Below are 20,786 nucleotides of genomic sequence, written 5' to 3'. Positions count from 1 at the left end.
GAATTGTTTGCTTGTGGCTATTTCCACAGCTCAACAATTTTGACTTACTCTCATTTTGATCGCAGTTTTTAACATTTGTTTTCCAATCACATGTTTGCCTTGTAATATCAAATGCTAAACCTCCGGAACATTTAATGGAAGTTAGACGTGTACGGCTGCCATTTTCACCGGCATTATCACATCTTTATTTTTGTTGTTTAATTGAATTTTTGTTTTTTTTAAAGTTAATAAAAAATATAAATATATGTTTAATAGAGATTTCAGATGCGAGAATTATATGGAAATTATTAGCATTTTTCTTTGTTTTCTTTTTAAAATTTAAATAATTATAAAATTTAAATGTTAGTTTATTATAAATTTATTCATTAATAATGAAAAATTGTTGCAAATTTGAATTTAAATTAATATAAAACTAAGTTTCGACGTTTTAATATCTCACATTTATTGAAAGTCGATTATTAAGACGTGGCCAGAATTGTGTTTTAAAATTATTTGCCCTATAAATAGTTTTTTTTTAGGTGAAATGTTTTTTAATTTAACATTCCGTCCACGTCTCTGCTTTATTTTATGCGTCAAAATAACAATGTGAACTAAATATCCCTTGTTGATCTTTAATCTATTCCATGTAGAGTAAATTATATTTTCAGAGCATACTTTTAGGCGCTATTGTAATATAGCTAGAATATTTGTGTTTTTTTTACACTTTTTTTAATGGAATTTAATTTAATTGATTATATGTTTTAATTAATTATTTAATTTCCTTCATTATTTCAATGGTTTCGTAGAGTAGTTTTGTCCCGACGAAGGATAAGGCTATTTTATTGTAACAATAGCATTTTGAATTGAGATTTTTTCTACAAAGGTTTATGCTAGGAATTTTTTTACTATATTTTGTTTTCTATTTGCTTTGTTTTCCAAGATTTAAAGTTGTTGCCAAAACATTAAAAAGAAAATGTAATTTTCCAAATGATTGTTCTCTAGTATTTCGTAAACAAATCTCTTACCTGTACACTTCACGGCAATCGGACTCGGTGTCCAAACGGAAATATTCATCTCCGGGTCTGTCTTGGCAGACTTCTTCAACATCGATACCCTCAAGTTTGTCACGGGTTTCTTGACTGGCAGCTATAAGAAAAAAATAAATACACAAAAATTACAATTGTTGCAAAAAACAACTCCACTATGAATACAAATTGAAAGGTAGTGTCAGAAAATTGCATGCCGGTATAATTAAGTTTGTTTCAGTTTTTTGTTTGCAATGAAATCGAAAGGGAAATATTAGCAGTGTAATATTAAACTGGCTATTATTACCAGTCTTACTTAAGTCGGTCTTGTTGCACTCAGGCGTTTAACCAGTTTCCGTATAATAAATAGCAAAAAACTGCAATCTCTAGACATACATTCCTTTTAGCCATAAAGAGTAAAAGTAATGTAAAAGATATACAAATTGAAAAAAACGGTTGTATTGCCTCTCTTGAATAGCAGCAGCACCGGCAATAGCAACAACCAGAAGAACTGCATTAGTAATTGTCAGCTAGAAATACAGACGTTCGATCAATTGATTGCTACGGTCTGGGTTTTGTAACCAGTTTTTATTGTTGTTGCTGCTGCTGGGTTGAACAACAAAAATCCAAGACATTTTTTTCCAATTTCATATCAAGTGTGTGTGTGTGAGTGTTTGTATTGCATAAACAAACGAGGATATTATGACAATTTCGAGTGTATTTTTATAACACGCACACATACACACAAAGACCACAACAGCAAAATTATGTAAATATGACCAGCAGCAACAACAACATCAAGACAAGTCATTAAGTCAGTAAATAAACTTCAAGTTGTGGAGGCTAAAGAAAATAAACCGAAGAAGAAGACAACTGCACCTTAAAAGTCCAACACACACACATGCAAATGGTTGATTGGTTGGTTGGATGAAGAGGTCCATTCATTTATATTTCAATTGTGAATGTTTTTTAATACGAAAAATTTTTTTATTGACTTTGTTGTTGTTGTGTGTTTGATTTTTGCTTGACTTGTGCTAAAGTTGTTGTGTTTTTTTTTATTCATTTAACTTTGGTTGTTTGCCACTGTTCAATTGTTGTGGCCAAGCTGCTAACCTTGGCTCTTACTAATCAACCATAATTATTGGCTATTGTAAGTAGTTAACTACTCAAAACTTTTACGGGTGGCTCTTAAGGTGCAATAGTTTTTTTTTTCATTTTTCACGTGATTCAATAATATTGTTTAAACGTTTGATTTATGTTTAAACTTATTTTAAAATTAATAATAGTTTTATTTTTTTTGCACAGAAATACGTGGCATCACTGTATCGTTAAAATTAAAAATTCAAAATGGCGCAGTTTTGACACTTCCTTTGTTTTAAATTAATTCGTTTTTTTTTAAATTTTAATTAACACTCCTTTTTTCACATTATTAATTTTTTTTCAATTTAAAAAAGTAAAAATTATTAAACTTACCCAAAGCACAGCACAGCACAAATAAGCCTAATACGGGCAACACACGCGCCATCTTGCGTATGTGCTATTGTTTTATCGGTCTTGGTAGGGAAACCTTTAAAGGAAAGAAAATTTGAAGCATTAACACTTGTGTCACTATTTTTTCTTTATTTTATTTGTGTTATTTATTTTTGTCTTCGTCTTTTGGATCAACGGATTATGGAAAAATAAAATTGAATTTGAAAAAAATACTAACTTTGATGTTTGTAGTTTATTTGCTATAAACTATAAACGTTAGCTGGCGTACTTGCTCAATACACAGCCACGATTACACTAGGTGTAGCTTGACAGCGGCAAGTTCTATTTATTAAGATGCACAAAAGACTTGACGATTTTCAAAGCGATATTTGCAGAGTGGTGAGTTAATGGCGCAGTGCCCCTTAAATCCACCAAAACCCCCAAAAAACCTGAAACTCTGCTGAGACGAGAAGCTACCACAACGGAGGAGACCCACATACAACACCACTACCAATGCACAAAACATGACGGCCGCGACGAACTTCGTTGGGAACGAAAAAGAGTTAAGACTTCTTGTAGATTTTGCTCACGTGCCCAATAACACATACCATTACCATGGAGTATGGCTTACTCTCTCACTCTCTTTGTCGTAGCTTTGGTGAGTGGTGAATTTCTTGTACTGTTTGACAGGGGAAATAAACTAGTTTAAGCTCACCATAACTCTGCTCTGCTTTGATTTGCTTTGCCGAGGGAGTAAATGACAAAAGACCAAGCTTTTTTTGTTTCTGTGTTGTTGCTTGAAACAACAACAAATGCGATTAGTATGCACTACAAAGTTTTAATGCAGTTGGAATTTGAATAAAAATCCAGTTTTTTTTCTTTTTTGGAAATTAAACAGCTCATCTTGTTTTTGCTGTCATTCAAAGAAAAATCATTTTATATAACACACCGTCTGTGAATTGATAATGTAATAATGAAAATTTCCAATAATTAGCACAAAAAATAGGGGCAATAACAAATGACCTGCCCAATGAGTGTGGACCACCATTGACAATATTCACCACGAGCAAGTTTGTTGCTTAAGTCTTTTGTTTTAAATGTAAATATTATATTTTTTGGGTTTTAAATTAAAAAATCTTGTTTTAAGCTTTTTTTTTTTTTGATAAAAATTAAATAAAAAGATTGTGCAAGTTTTTTGTTTCTAAATTTTATTGGGGTCTTCTTCCAATTTGTAAATTTAGTGACTCTTGGAATCATAAAAGCATTCACACATAATTCACACTCCTAGCCAAGCAAAGAAACAAAAAAATAATTTAATTTTTCTTGTTTATTTTTTTTTTTACGAATAAGACAAGACATGGGATGGACTCTTCAATGAAATTAAGGAGTGGAGTTTGTATTTGTTGTTGTTTTGTTTGATTGTTTCAAGCCACCAAATCACCAGGCAGGCCATCACACCAAAATTCCAAAATCACACAACCACTACTACTATTAGTAATGATGAAATTGACATTTAAACTCGTGCAGGCGTTGGGTGAAAAAAACATGCCACAAAGATTAAAAATCAATAGAAAAACATTTAAATGTCAAATAAAATAAACTACGCTGCAGTAGAAGATATTCAATTTTACAATTTCGTATTTGTTTCTTGTAATTTCTGGATAAATTCATGCCATTGGTATTATTTTATTTTTTTCCACATTGAAATGCTATGTTTTTTTATTAAAAAAAAAAAAAAATGCCGGCTTTGTTCTTGTGTGACTAAGAAACAAAAAAAAGTATTATTTCTCTTGTTGTTTTCACCTCTAAACCCGAGTTGAATACTAATTATTTCTGGCTTACAAATAATTCAACGTTATTTCTTTAGTTTTTGGTTTAATCCAGTACATTATGGAAAACAACAACTTTTTTTAAGAACCATGAATACGATGCCAACAAACACTTGCCGTTTATCGTGTTTCTTATTGAGTATTTTTGTTGTTTTTCTTGTAGTTTTTAAATGTAAATTCATACCACGTTCCTAGTTCTCATAACGTGGCAGCAACAACAGCAGCAATGTTTATTTTATCTTGACCATATATCAGTGTCTAGCTTTTTCTAGTCAGCGTTATTTTTTTGGTGGGGGCTCTGGGCAACGGCTAAAGTTGTAGTATTTTCTACAATTATCCAAACCCACCACCAATAAAAAGCCTTGTGCATAATAATAATAACATCAATTATTTTGAACAGTTCTTTTGTATTGGTGGTGATGTTGTTGTTGCTTTTGTTGTTTAGTGTGTTTGTGGTTTAAACCGTTTTTTTAATTCAATTGAATTTCATAGATATTTTATGCGCTTCAATTAAGAGGTTATTCAACTTTTTTATATTTTTCGTTTGAACGTTTTTGTAATGTAAAATTGGAAATCATTTTTTAATATTTCTTTTTATTTATATAGAAATTGTACAATGATTTTTTTTCAAAAACAACTTATAGGCATGAATTTTGGCCATACCACTGTCGTTTCGATCTTTTCAAAGTTTCAAGAGTTTCAAATTGCACATTAACATAATATTATAGTTTGCTATTTGTTTTATTTGTTTTATGAGTTATACAATTTTTTAATAATACATTCCTTGGAAAGTAGGAAATGACACTACTTAAGAGGTTCTAACACATTCCCATTTTTATATGAACTGTTAGGGATCGACATTATTTTAGTAGTCTGAGGTTTATTTAAACGTATGATTAATAAAATATCAATTGTATTAATATTACGTATACGTGGTATTAATCTTAAAGTGTATATTAATCTTTAAGTGTATTATTCGAATGCTGCAATAAACCAACAAAATAAAATCCAAATTTTTCAGTTACCAGTATTTGGATTCCTAATTTTTGAGGTACTTCACAATTTGTTCCATTAACACAAAAATTGTTATACCCAATAAGTCATTTATGATCGAGAAAATTATATATCGATTTAGTCGTGTTTGTGTGTGTTCGTCTGCTTGTTTACTTCTAATAGATTGCAAAATATTTATGATAACGATTTATAATTTCTTTGAAATATTACAATAATATTCTATTATGTTTGGTATTGAAAACGGGATATATAGTTCAACGTTTTCAAATGCATACATTTAACTGTATCGTTCCTTTTTCGAAACATTGAAGTTTTTAGACGAATTTTCTAATAGAAGTGTCTGAAATTTAGCACTTCTCAGAAAGTATATTCTCCCAGAAAATTTTCTATATACGTGGCTGTTTTGGTATAGCACAAATACCACGCATTTTAAAATTCTGAGCCCCAGTTTTCAGTCGAAATATTCGGTATAAATTTTCGTATAGTTCCCGTATAAATTCATGTTCTACTTAAAGGTTCTAGACCCAATCGAATTTGTTCCATTTTTACATTTTAGGTTCTCGAAATACTTGTTAGAAGTCCAGCCCCATTATTGATTGATTTGAAGGCCCTAGCCGATTTATCCATTGGAAAATATATGACATTTCGGAAGTACATTTTCAGATCTTTACCATCTTACTTTTTTGAAAGTTTTTATCATCATTCAAAGCGGTTCTGGTCCATTAGAGACACTATCACTTTTGTCTATGGGTGGTTTAATTTTAAAGAGAATACATCACACCCAACTTTATTTCTCTTTAAAATTAAACCACCCATAGACAAAAGTGATAGTGTCCCTCTTTCTTTAAATTTTCGACGATTTTCCATAGGAAATAAAATAAAACATATTTCTTGTTGTTGATTTTTGTGATTAAGCAAAGGTCTTTTTCGACAAGGAAAAGGTCTGCCCGAGCTCTGCAGTGAATGGAAGCTGGTATCAGCCTTCATAACACCCTATAGAAATATTTGTCGCCAGGTAATCACTTTTCCTAATAATAATATCAAATTTCGCCTCTTCAATGCATGGATATCTGGCTACTAAAGAATACATACGATGTAACCCGATCCTTAACCACTTCAAATAAAATTAGAAAAATATTTTTGTTTTTATTAAATAATAGTATGTGTATAAAACGTACATTTTGATTTACTTAAAAAGTCGGTAATTACGACCGTTCCAAAGTTTTGGTTCTTATTCGCTTAGACTATTTTTCCAAACATATTTTGCCACCCATGGGCCACAAAAAATAGTAAATGACATTCACTTCTGAAGGCTTTTTTGAAAACATAAAAAAATGAAAAGGTGGGTTTGTTTATATTGGGGACACCTAGAAACATTGAACTCATAATATAAAATTACAGCCAATTCAAATTTCAAATCGAGTCCAAGAACTCTAAAAATACCACATTTTAATGATTAAAATTTGTTGTCCAATTGGAACTCAAAATATAGAGGGTGTGATACCCTTCATCTCACGACTGCCATAGTGTTCGCTAACTAGTTTTTTTATTCATTTTCAAGATATAATATTAGTCACCTAAGATATAAATAGCCTTGATGTAATTATTCCTTGTTTACGCAATCGCAATCGTGCAGAGGAACGTTAAATAACAATTTAACTGACTGGCTGGTTAACCTCGCCTAGACGGCATGTAAGAATTACATTCAGGGTAGAATGTTAGAATGTTGGTGTTGTTGATGTTGTTTGTCAGAAAATACTTGTTGTTGGAATTTTGCAATTTAAAGACAAACAGTCAAAGACTTCCTTAGAAAGTAATTACCAACAAAGATATGCCAGAAAACTTCCTGAACGAGAACTTGTGTTGTATCAAACCCAAAACCCCAAGTGAATAGTAGTAGTATGTGAAAGAATTAAATTATTTAATTTAATTGTTTGTTAATTAAAAAAATTGTTTTGAACGACGCAAAACAAAATATTTTTATTATAAACAAATCCAACAGAATTCTTTAGAATTTTCTTGTTAATGATCAGGAATTTGTAAAAAAAAATAATGTTTTGATACAGGATTTAATTTATAGCTATTGGCTAATAACCACCAACAATAACAACAACGACAACGACAAGAAGAGATATAATGAATACCACAGTCAAAATTTGATTACATCTCTGGCTATTTAGTTATGTTTTTGTGTGCGTATTTTTTGCTTCTTCTTCTTTATTTTTTTGGACTGCTGAAGATGATAATCACCAGACTGGTTTGCTGGTTTTGTGCTGATTATTTGAAGTGGAGTAAGGGAATTACCCAGCCAGTCAGCCAATAACGAAATTTATTACAGCATCTTTAAGTGTTTTTTTTGCGAACTCTTTAAGACATTTATTTCGGTGTCTCTTTTCTTTTCTATGGGCCTTTGGGGTGGGGGGTGGAGGGAGGACCGTTGCTGTTCGCTATATTTAACAACAAATATTATCATTTTTTGGTATTTTATAGTTGTTGTTAAATTCATTTATATCTGAACGTGTGTGTGTATTTTTGCGAAGCGTATCAAAAATGTCGGTTGTTGCGCGCAATCGCATTCATCTGTATGTATGTCGTTGGGTGAACGAGCGAGCGAACGAACGGGTGAGTGAGTGTTTTATTTTTTCTTTTTTTTTTTGTTGCTTTTGTAGGTACGGCGTTTGTTTGTCTGAATAACTTTTATCACTGCTCAAGGTGAGCGGCTTGCCGCTACAACTCGCCGAGAAACAAGTCTGGACTAAAATGCAGAGTGCACGGCATGGCATGGCACGATTCAGCCGATACACCGGACAGTAGCCCCCAGCCCATGTATTAGTCTTGGCCGGGCAGCAGCAGCTGCTGCTATTATTGTTGTTGTTGCACTCTGGCTTTTGTGCCATATGAGATGTGGAAAAATATCAGCAAAATGGCAAAAATGGACTTTAACTGCAAATTGTTGAATATCATTAGGAAAACCCAAGTCAAATAGCCTTAGAGCAGGCAGGGCCCCGCCAGAAATTGGCAAAAATGTTTGAAGATGAAGAGCCTGAGGCATAAGTTGTTGAACAACTACCGCATTAGTAACAGGTCTTCCATGTTGTTTGCCTATAAATGTGAAATAATAAATCTTTTGCTTGTTGTTTCCAAATAACAAAAACAACCCACCGACCTCCCCCACCTTTGGTATCACCTTTTACTTCTTTCATGGTATTAAATGCTAGCTGGCCTGTTGTTTGACCATCACAATTACAATTGGAATGCAATTGGGGTTTGTACTTCGATTCCATTACAACAAAGTTATTAGATATTGTTTGTTTGTTGTGGCCTTAAATGGCTGTTGAGGAATTTTTATTTTTTTCATAGGAAACAAAGGAAAATTTTCTAGATCACGATCAATTCAATTATGAAAACGTAATTCTAAATCATGTCTTTATTTTCGTAGAGTTCGTTAGTTGTACAGGGTTTGTCACGTAATGTTGACGTAACAATTGAATTGTTTCTTGAAGAATTGTGGCAAAGTAAGAATCCGTAAGATCTTTACTTCTAATGATTCAGTGTGTGGCGTGATATAATTCATTTGTATGTGTGATGTGCATGACAGTTTTTAAATAAAATATAAAATAGTTAAGATCAAAATACAAGCTGGACTGGACATGTACATAGTAGCTACATCCAAATATGGGTCTGTAAAAAAAATTATGCATTTTACCCTCCAAGAACCCGAAATTACGAATACCAGACGATTCGATGGCCGAAAATAAGCTGGTCCTTTTTATGAAGAAGTTGGACATATATCGGAAATTTTTTGCAAAAATGTTTTCCACATTTGGGATGCCAAATAACAGACAAATGGTTCATAAAATGTGGCTAGGATCTTTAAAATATCGAAAATTGGATGGGACTTTTATATGTAGTCTATGTCGTAATACATATATTAAACATGAAGGCCAAATTAAAGACTCTTCGGTGGAAAAATGTGGCGAAAAATGGGAATTGGGCATACATCTGACAAATTTCTACAAAGATGTTTGTAACCATCTAAGAACCTGGAAAGCCAAATTAAAGGCACTTCGTTGGAAAAATGCAACAACATACCGCAGTTGGGGGGATACTTTTATACGGAGGCTACGTTAAAATATGGGCCTATATTAATAATGTTCTTGTTCACTTTATGAACATTGAATGACGAATAACTGCCACTTCGTTGGGGAAAAGTTGACTAAGACCTTCAAAATACTGAAAATGGGCCTTTATAGAAAATTGTCTGCAAAGATGTTATTCAACATGAAAATGCGTTTAAGACTTTCAACCTACTAAAAATAGAAAAATTCGGCTAAGACCTACAAAATACCGCAATGGGTTGTTACTGCTATATGAGGGCTAGATCGAAATGTGTGAAAAATGTAAAAAGCTATATTTAAAATATTTGCGATCTCTTTTTGGATTCAACCGAATTACTATATCGATATAGAATCTTGAACCTATATTTGATAAAGAATATGGAGTTTTCAGAGAATATTTTAAGGCGTTTTAAACGAAATGAGCCATTTAAGACCTTCCATCATGGGGTTAATTGTATACAAATTCTGAGCTTTAGGAGTTCTGACTCCTCTCTGTCACCCAATATTAATGGTAAAATATTATAGACTAATTTATATTAGACTAGGAGTTCTGACTCCTCTCTGTCACCCAATATTAATGGTAACATATTTGGTGATGTCCTTTTCTTCCATCGCATGACAATGCCTTCCTGTCCAACGGTCCTTGTACAACACTCACAATATATTGAACCTGACACCGCCTTAAGAATACATCTCAAAAAATCGATTTTTTACAATCGAACCTGCAAGAAATCAAACGTGTCCTATAAAATCCATCTTTTAAAAAATTATTTTAAATAATCTTGATTTTCTTATTTGTTTCATTTTAAAAATTAAATAACTTTTTTATTTTCATATGTTAATCGTTTCTATATTTGTAAAATGTACAGGAAAACAGCGTGTGTGACAAATTTGATATTGAATAATTGAAAAAATATGTATATTTAATGAAATTAGGCGCGTGATCATTCCACCCTCTTTTTGAGATAAAAATAATGGTAATTAAAAATTCATTTCGAATTATAATTATTGTGGGTAGTTATGTACGCATATGTGTTGTATGCGATTACAAGTGTAACAATGTTAATCATCGGAATATTTTACTCCCACTTGGTGTCATCTCTTGTCATTGTGATGTTTTCTTCTCATATATTTTTTGGCTATCATTATCATCAACCGGAGATGTGAAGAGTTATGGCTAGGTGTGGCTTACAAAACCCTTCAAATAGCCAATCAACCATTCAACCATCCATTTATATATCCATGCATGCAATCAGCAATACATCCCGTCAGCCAGCAAACAAATAACATATGTTAAAATATTATGTAACACTTTTTTTTTGTTTGCTTCAGATTAAATGGGGAAGCAACGCTGAAAAACAATAAAACAAACAAAAGTAACGAAGATGTGAGGCAAACGCCTTGCATTTTGCAATGAACGCAATAAAGAGTGTTTTTTTGTTTTTGGGGCTGCCTTTCTTTTGTGGCCATTGCCAGTCAATCAGTTTGCAAAGTTATCGCCATCACCATCATCACCATCACTTTACTCCAGATGATGGTGATGATGATGGTGTTGCTGCTGCTGTTGCTTTTACATGCCATGCCATACCCCATTGCCATCTGAAGATGTTCGATATGCCTGCTGCTGCTAATACATCCGCCTGGCAAAATCTTGTGCCATTTCTTTTACACCTTGGAGATGGTGTTGTTGTTGTTGCTGCTCTTATTGGGGCTAACCGAAGTTTGAGGTTACAGTTAATGAAAATTGTTTTGCATAAAGCAATCAGTTTTTTTGAGGGTTGTTGTTCGTTATTGATTTGTAATTTTCTGAATTTCGTAAAATAATAATAAAATTTTAAAGTTGCATAATTACGTTGTGTTGCTGTCGAAGGAAGAAACAGAGAGCAGCAAGTAACAACAAAATACCAAACAGCAACATTGGCAGCAACCACAACCACACACACACATATATATAAATAGCTAAAGCCAAAAGTGATATAACGGTGTAAGTTATACCCACCACCACCACCTCCAACAACATCTGCAGCCTACCTCCCTCCCTCCCTCAATCACCAACATTATTACCTCATTGGTCCATAGCTTACTCGTAATCTCTGGAAATGTTGTGTTGTTGTTGGTGGTGGTGGTGGTGGTGGAGTTGTTGACAACCTCAATCCATCCTTAGCCACCATGGCTGTTGGTATTTAGTTCAATAATATTGAATCCCCAAAAGAAACTGGTTCTCCTGAATGGTCGTTGTTTTTTTTTCTTCTTTTCGTTTTTCATATTTCAAGAGAAAATTATTTTTAACATTTTCTGTTTGGTTTTTTTTGCTGCCTTTGGTGGTGGCGGTGTTGTCATAAACAACAACCTTACCACCAACAAAAATTACATATGTAAGAAACGCATTTTGCCCAGAAATAACCAACAAAAAAAGAAAAACGACACGAAATACAGAAAACCTGAAAGCTATTTTAAGACACTCGCAACTCTTAAAAAAATATAGCAACAACAACAAAAACCACATTGAAAATGTGATAAGCTTTTGTTATACCTGTATTGAAATTAGCCTCTTGGGCAAAGCCTAATAAACAAGATAAATTCAAAATTAAATTTCAATAAAATTGGGACAAATATCACAGAGACATATATATGCATGTATACATAAATACATACATATGTATATATGTACCATGTGGCCTAGTCGTGAAATATTGCATTTTGTTAATATACATATTTTTTTTATAAAAGTGTTAATGAAATTTACATATTTTTTTCTTAAATGGATTTTATTATATGTAAATCTGATTTTCTTTTTGTTTTATTAAAACCAAATTTGAACAAATTTCCAGTTTATTTAACACGACATCTGCGCATGCCACACAGCTACACAACAACTGCATCATCTCCCAACAAAGGTGTTGTTTTGTTTCTTCTTTTGAAAATTCCTAGTCAAAGTTTATCGCCTCGAAGGCATCTCTGATGGCATGGCGCGGTCTCAGAGCACAAATGTGGGTTTTTGGCACAACGCTGTACTTAATGTCACGCAGAAAACTTGTATTTTAACTATGGAAGAAGCATGATTGAATTTTCATTGCAAATTACGAAATTGAAATTTTGGTGGACAAATTCGAAAACAAATTTAAATTATATACATTAAAGCAAAGCAAAGTTAATTCATCTTCCTCCTCCTCATAGTATTTTACTTTTGACCTTTCCCAGTCCCCAATTACTCATTTGTTATTCTGCTCGAACAAAAAATCGCACACAGATCACTTTAAGAAGTCTATTATTATTCATCAGAAATTTGAATAGTAATTAACACGATGATACCCTCCCCCATACAAAGTACTTATTTAAAAATTATTTCAATGTTTTTTTTTCTATTTTGATCTTGTCAAAGATTTTTTTCTTTATCTTCTTCATGTTTCTTTTTCTTGTTATTCATGTGTGTAGGTATTTCGACTTCCGAGTCAGGGTAAAGTAATTACGTAAATTCACCAGAATGAATCGATCAAAGACAGTTTATCAAAGCGTCGCAATTAATTAATGGAAACATGCCCTGAATGGTTGTGACTTGATGTTGAATACATATATAGATTTTTTTTAAAAACACAACAAATCTCATTACTGTGATCAGTCATTATGATTTTAATTGAAACATATCTACATTTATATAGACATATGTGTATAGAAATTATACGAGGATTGTTCAAGAAGTAGCTTCTGTTAATAATTTTTATTTTGTACATCTACTTCGATGTACATATTGCTTGTATTAAGCAATTATAGGTCAAATACACTACTGTTGGGAAATTTCTTTACACTAGTGTTGGGTTTCTTACACTGGTGTTGGTAAATTTCTTATGGGGATAAAAGTTCCTGGCAAGTATATTAAGAAACCAGATGAACAAATTCAATTTATTGATTATTTCTATTGCAGGTTATTTTTGAGATGAAATGTATCAAGTCTCAAAATTTCCTTATGGTTTTTCGTTCTTATTTTTCTTGAACCGTAATCTAAATACCACAAGACGAGATATTTCGACTTCGAAATGTTGTTACCAAATGTCGTCCATAAGATTTTAGATAGGGTCCCCAGAGGTCAGAAATCGAAATGCATATGTTTTCATAGTTTATCCGATCTTGCTCGGAAAACCTTATATTATTAATTATATATTAATTTCTGGGTGAAATCAATATCCGGATAATATTTAGAATATTAAAACATTTTTGTAATAACGATAATATTCTGTAGAAAACAATTTCCATATTTTATATAAAAAGAAAAAAATTATCCGAATAATTTGTGAGGGTATAACAAATTATGCAAACCATCCGTTTGCAACACTTCGATATATTCACCGAAGAACCCACCAGAGTTACCGCTGGGCATTTTAAAAAAGGTTGCACAAAAAGTCATACCCATAAAAAAAGTGGCACAGAAAAGTAAATTTGTTTGTTTCGCGGATATTTCAGATACACTTGGAACTCAAAATCGACGTATATGAATTCAAATTAGTTTGAATAGGGATGAAAAGTCGCGCAAAGCATAAAAAGTTGTAAACGGAGACACAGGGCATCAAAAAGGTTGCAAGTTGCGATTTTAGTCGCACAACGGTAACCCTGGAACCCACAACGTATATTCTTGATGAGAATAAAATTCTATGTGGATTTATGCATGTCCGTCTATTGAAATCACAGTAGAAATCGCAATATTTAAGATAGAGCTCTGAAATTTAGTACAGACATTGCTAGTACTCCTATGATTATTGGTATTGCAAATGGAATGTATCGACCCATACAAAGGTACGCCCCAATATTCGGTATTTTGAGGATTTTGGACACATTTTTCAACCGAACTGGTTGTAATTTAATATTTTGAGTTCTAAATCTATAGCACATGTCCATACCAAAAATTATTAATATTGATCTAAGTTTCAGGGTAGCCCCCGCACAACGGTACACCCCAATATTCGTTACTTTGGAATTGTTGACACTTTTTTCAATCAAATTGACTGTAGTTTATTTTGGGTTCACATCCTTGTACTAAAAGTTATTAATATTGAACCAAATTTGAGTATATCCCCCATATATCTGTAGCCCCACATGTCTGTATTAGAAATTATTAATTCGGTATTTTAGGAATTTCGAACACGTTTTTCAACCGAATTGGTGATAATTTGTATTCTTATTGACTTTCAAATGATCAATATTGATCCCATTTTGGTATAGCCCCATAAAACACTTGCTTCCCATTAGGTAATCATCTTTCCCTCATCTCTTTTTCGGAGTTTTCTTCAAGGAGCCCCCGTTAATTTTACATGGTGGAGGGTATAAAAAGTTCGGCAGGACCAAACTTAAGTTCATTTTAACTTGCATCGATTTTCTGAGTGAAAACATTATCCGGATAATATTTTCTATAGGAAAAGATTATCTGGATACTATTTAGTGTACGAAACCATTATCCAAATATTATTTAGTATGTGAAAATTTTATTTGAATAATATTTTATATAAGTAAACATTATATTGGTATTTTCGATGGGAAACTTTACCCAGAAAAACAATTATCCGAATAATTTATTTTTAAAAGAAATTATGCGAATGCCATTGCATATGGTGTGTTTTTTAAATAATAATCTATGGCCATATTTATCTTTATTTACATTTCACATACATGCATATATATTTTTTTGCGCCAATTGCAATCGATAATAAGTTACAATAACAGCATTCAATTTAAATGTCAAGAGACAGTGGCAAACTGAAAAAAATTATGCCCTCACCTAGAACAATTATCCAATAAGCAACGTCAACCAGCCAGCAGCAGCAGTACAAACCACAATCAAGACTTCTATAACATTCGAACTAAATAAATACGTACAATGAATCAATGTCTGCTATGAACTACATGCACTCATACATGCATATGAAGATGTATGTATGTAGAGTAATTGAATACTGAAATTGCATTGAAAACAAAGAATTCTTGGAATTATAATGAGCTCATGAGCTTCGACTGCAGTGTTGCTGATGATGACGATGATGTCGATGCCGACTGAGAAATGATGTTAATGTGAGAACCATGAAAGGATGTAAGAATTCGTTATGAGACTTTGTCAATAACTTTATTTACTGTTGCGGTGAACTAAAATTTATGAGATATGGAAAATAATGTGAGAATTTCATATGTATAAGTGAGTGGGGTTGGATGTTAATAGCAATATTTAAAAATATTTTTTATAAATAAAATAATCTAGATTCCTATTAAAATCTTAGGATTTTTTTCTATTGCAAAAATAATAATAAATAATATGCTAAAACTCCTACAAAAATCTACTTTCCAAACTCGAAACAGTTATTCCACAGCCCAGCCGACAACAATTGTTCGAAATGTTAAAATCCAACGTACCGTTATCTAAATATACACTAAATGCCAAAATTTAAGTATTTTATGAAAAACTGGTCTATAAAAATACCCGTTGTGATCGTTCTGAACCAATTCCTTGATTTTTTTAGAACAGGTGTCAAGCAACAGCAGCAATGAGTGATGTAATTACTCTTTTATGGGGGGTTTAAAGAACACCTCGAATAGCAACAGTAAAGCATTTAATTTTCGTATTTATTCTCGGTGTTCTTAATTAAATCTGCCATAAATTACGTTAAGGAATGTATTCTTATTGCTGCTGCAGTAGATATATTTTTGCTTCATTTTAATAACAATAATTAAATATCTTAATATATATATATATATATTCCTTAGTCTTTTGAATTTGTTTCTTTGAAACGTTTATGAAACCAGATGACAAAGAAACAAAATGCTTCTCATAAAAATCATGATCTTCCCTTTGGCGACTGGTATTTTTAAGCATAAGACAGAGTATGATGAAATAAATAATCGGAAATCTTGTATGCTATGTATTTTGGGCATTGATACAAGTCCAAAGCAGCTCAACTGTACAAACAAGCATACCAACAAACTAGCCAACCATCCACCACACAATATGATTATTTGGCAACGCATGTCATTCGAAATATTTTATGATTTTGCAATAATTTTAATTTTAATTAACATTCAGAATTCGTTTGAACAAAAAAACCATAATTTGTGGTGTTCTGGTTCTTATGATTATCGTCATCTAGCTGTTTTTTTTTTTTTGCTGTCTGACTGGCTGGCAGTGGCGCTGATGTTTAAATATGTTCTATTAGTCTTCTCTCCGAGTTGTCTATTCGGATTCATGTCTAATGACTTTTCGACAAAATAAAAAAAAAAAAAAATATTAAAGACGTAATTTAAGTCGACAGTTTTATATTGGCAATAATCATTCAAGACATTCCATATTAGAACTGTGAACTTGTGGATACTCATTTTTATTAGACCGAATCGTCTGAAATGTAACATTATTTCGATAATTGATTTGCAATAGAAAATATCAACCGACCGATGTTTTTATAAAAAATATTTAATGCATCATATAGAAAGTATTATAAGGATATGATGTTTTCATACATACAATATTATCCGAAAAGTGTATGAAACCGTTTTTAATATTGATAATATTTTCTATATAAAAATAATATCCGGAATGTTTTCATATAGATAATATTATCCGAAATTGTGTTGATATCCAGCATATTATCAGGATAATGTGTTTCTATAGAAAAAATCACCCAGATAATGTTATCCTATAGATAAGATCATTCGGATAATGTTATCATATATATAAGATCGTCCGGATAAAGTTTCCTATAGAAAATATTATCCAGATAAAAACACATTTTCCAGATTATGTTTTACTATAGAAAATATTATCCGGATAATGTTTTCCTACAGAAAATATTATTCGGATAATGTTTTCCTATAGAAAATATTATCCGAATAATGTTTTCCTATAGAAGATATTATACGGATACATTTTTCCTATAGAAAATATTATCCCTATAATGTTTTCCTATACAAAACATTATCCGGATAATGTCTTCCTATAGAAAATATTATCCGAATAAGGTTCTCCTATAGAAAATATTATCCGGATAATGCTTTCCTATAGAAAATTTTATCCGGATAATGTTTCCCTATAGACAATATTATCCAGATAATGTTTCCCTATAGACAATATTATCCGGATAATCTTTCCCTATAGCAAATAGTATAAAGTTTTCCTATAGAAAATATTAACCAGATACAATTTTCCTATAGAAGATATTATCCGGATAATGTCCTATCTTCCTATAGAATATATTATACGGATAAATTTTTCCCATAGAAAATATTATCCGGTTAATGTTTCCTATAGAAAATATTATCCGGATAATACTTTTTACATAGAAACATTATCCGGATAATGTTTCTATGTAAAAAGTATTATCCGGATAATATAGAAGATATCCAGATAATTTTTCTTATAAAAACTTTTATCCGGATAATGTTTCCTATAGAAAATATTATGCGGATAATGTTTTACTATAGAAAATATTATCCGGATAATGTTTTCCTATAGAAAATATTATGCGGATAATGTTTTACTATAGAAAATATTATCCGGATAATGTTTTCCTATAGAAAATATTATTCGGATAATGTTTTCCTATAGAAGATATTATACGGATACATTTTTCCTATAGAAAATATTATCCCCATAATGTTTTCCTATAGAAAATATTATCCGGGTAATGTCTTCCTATAGAAAATATTATCCGGATAATGTTTTCCTATAGAATATATTATACGGATTAATTTTTCCCATCGAAAATATTATCCGGTTAATGTTTTCCTATAGAAAATGTTATCCAGATAAAGTTTTCCTACAGAAAATATTATCCGGATAATGTTTCTATGTAAAAAGTATTATCTGGATAATATTTTTTTCCTATAGAAGATATCCAGATAATTTTTCCTATAAAAACTATTATCCGGATAATGTTTTCCTATAGAACATATTATGCGGATAATGTTTTCTTATAGAAATTATTATCCGTATAATGTTTTCCTATAGCAAATATTATCCGTATAATTTTTTCTATGGAATATGTTATCCATATAATGTTTTCTTATAGAAAATATTATCCGGATAATGTTTTCCTATAGAATATATTATCCGGATAATGTTTTCCTATAGAATATATTATCCGGATAATGTTTTCCAATAAAAAATATTATCCGTATATTTTTTTCTATACAATAGAAAATTGTATTCCGATAATGTTATCCTTTATAAAATATTATCCAGATAACGTTCTCCGGTTTGTAAATTATCTGGATAATGTTTTCCCATAGTTGTTTTTATACCGAATAGAAAATATTTTCTAAATTTTCTTTTTATTTGAAAAATTTTCGGATAGAAGTATTTTTTATTTCTTGATTTTTGTTTTTATTTGAAAAATTTTGGGGATAGAAAAAGCATTTTTTAATTCTTGAATTTTCAATAGATATCAGATAATAGATAATAATAAATATAATATCCTTTTTTATCCGCAGAATTATTATGCGAATAATATTTCCTATAGAATATATTATCCGTGCCATTGAATATTTTATCCCGATAATATTTTCATAATCAACGATTTACATTTACGCAAATATGTACATATGTCTATATGGAGGGTGGTGGTATCAGGAAATCGTTTTTTGCTTTTTTTTCTATTTTGAATTATGAATTTAATATACATTTCGAACAACACATCAATGACATCAAGTAAACGAAAAACAAGAGATACACGACATGTTGTTATTTCTTTATGATAGAAAAAAAAATAGATGATAACCTTGTTTAACACTTCAACCCAACCCGCAAGCTGGCTAGCATTTCAAGTCAGCCATTGCCATTTGTTGTTGATCGGAGGCGCAGATTTGCGCAAACAGGTGATCTTTTGATGCCGCCAGCCATCCAAGCCTTCGAGCTCTATTGTATCAATCTTAATTTACACTATTAAGGCTGAACATTATTTTGTTTGTAAGTACGTCATCGAACGAACGAATAAAAAGAATATCGGGTTTATCACTGACGTCTGTGTTTTTTAATATTTCCTTGTTTGCTAAGATTCGCTCTTTTTCAGATTTTTGAGAAATTATTTGACATTTACTTACGCAAAATGTCAAAATTCATAATAAAACTAGCTGGAATTTTTGCATATTTTTTGCTTGTTTCATTTTAAATATTTGTGAGCCGATCGATGTGAGTATGTGTTTTGGGCTCTTATTTGTGCAAATTCATACATACATACAAATGTATTTTTCATGCAAATTTTGTGGCTAAAAAAGCCAGTTTTTCTAACTATTTTTAAAGCTAATTTGTTTTTTTTTTTTTTGGTTTAAAGTGTAATTGTGTTGAGGCATAAAAAAACTTGCCAATACAGCAGCAGCAGCAAGTATTTGTTTGTATGGGTGTGTGTATTTGTTTAGCTTCTAAGAATATTAATTTTAAATAAATTAGAAAATAATTATTTTTAACACCTTAAAATGCAGAAGTCTTATTTCGGGAGTGCTAAAATGGAAATATTTTTTGTTTTTCGATTTAATTTGAGGCAAACCAGTGTCACTGGAGTTAGCTGTGGGTTTCTTCATGGTAACACAAAATTTTGAAAAAAAAAAATCGAATCGATGTCTCTAATACCTGTTTTATATTAGGTTTCGGTTTCATTTTGCCTTTGTCCATTCATTTGATTTTTGATTTTGATTTCAGTTTCGGTTTCATTTTCATTTGAATTGAATAATTTTTACATTAAATCTCAACATTTGCATATTTGAAATTTTATTAGTTTATGTCTGTCCGGCCGTTGGGCTATTATGTGTGAAATCAAACTGGTTACCCATCAAATGAATAGGATTAAATTTTAATGGGGTAGCTCAAAAAAAAAAAAAAACATGAAATGTTAGAAAAACTTATATTTCGTGGTTATTTAATTTTTGTCGGTTTTTTATTCCTATTTTAATTTTTAACCATGCCCGCATTAAAAGTTGACTTAACCACATTTACTTTGTTAACACTCACACAAGATGTTTGGTGTGGATGTTCATTCGAGTTTTATTATTTTTTTCTTTCAAATCGAATAAATTTCAACATTTTGATCGGGTTTGTTGCTAATGATGCGCTAATGTTATATGCAAATTGGTAATGAAATCAGAAAACCAAACCAATTTGATAGACAAATCAAACCATGTTGGCCACATTGTGCACGTGTTTGTAACCATTTTGTTTGGAAATGAAATATTGAAGACATAATTTGGGATAAAATCGTGTATGCGTGGCATTAAATTTCAAGTTCTTCTGAATTGTCAATTAGATCGTAAATTCGTCTGCATGGGTTGAAGATAATATTAATAATGACAATGGATTTTAAAATATGTAGAGATATATAGGAACATTGAAA

General features: G+C 31.2%; 1 protein-coding gene across 3 annotated transcripts in view; it reads right to left on the bottom strand.

Annotated features, from left to right (window-relative positions):
• The window catches only part of LOC133333208 (chitin deacetylase 1), an 82,055-nt gene that overhangs the window by 2,873 nt on the left and 58,396 nt on the right, over positions 1-20,786 (bottom strand). The window contains exons 2-4 of one of the 3 annotated variants that reach the window (XM_061541535.1): positions 2,478-2,542; positions 1,005-1,125; positions 49-182 (exon numbers count right to left, since the gene is read on the bottom strand). In XM_061541535.1, coding sequence (XP_061397519.1) covers positions 49-182; positions 1,005-1,125; positions 2,478-2,529 — 307 coding nt within the window. In that variant the 5' untranslated portion in view covers positions 2,530-2,542. Of the gene's footprint in view, positions 1-48; positions 183-1,004; positions 1,126-2,477; positions 2,600-20,786 lie in introns of those variants that run through there. The other 2 variants (XM_061541534.1, XM_061541536.1) reach the window with 2 other exon arrangements.

This window comes from Musca vetustissima, unplaced genomic scaffold, assembly GCF_032173495.1.
Source record: "Musca vetustissima isolate MV318-11 ecotype Yass unplaced genomic scaffold, APGP_CSIRO_Mvet_v1 utg12664, whole genome shotgun sequence".
Classification (NCBI taxonomy): domain Eukaryota; kingdom Metazoa; phylum Arthropoda; class Insecta; order Diptera; family Muscidae; genus Musca; species Musca vetustissima.
Note: the sequence above shows the minus strand (reverse complement) of the source record. Positions and strands in the feature narration are given on the sequence as shown.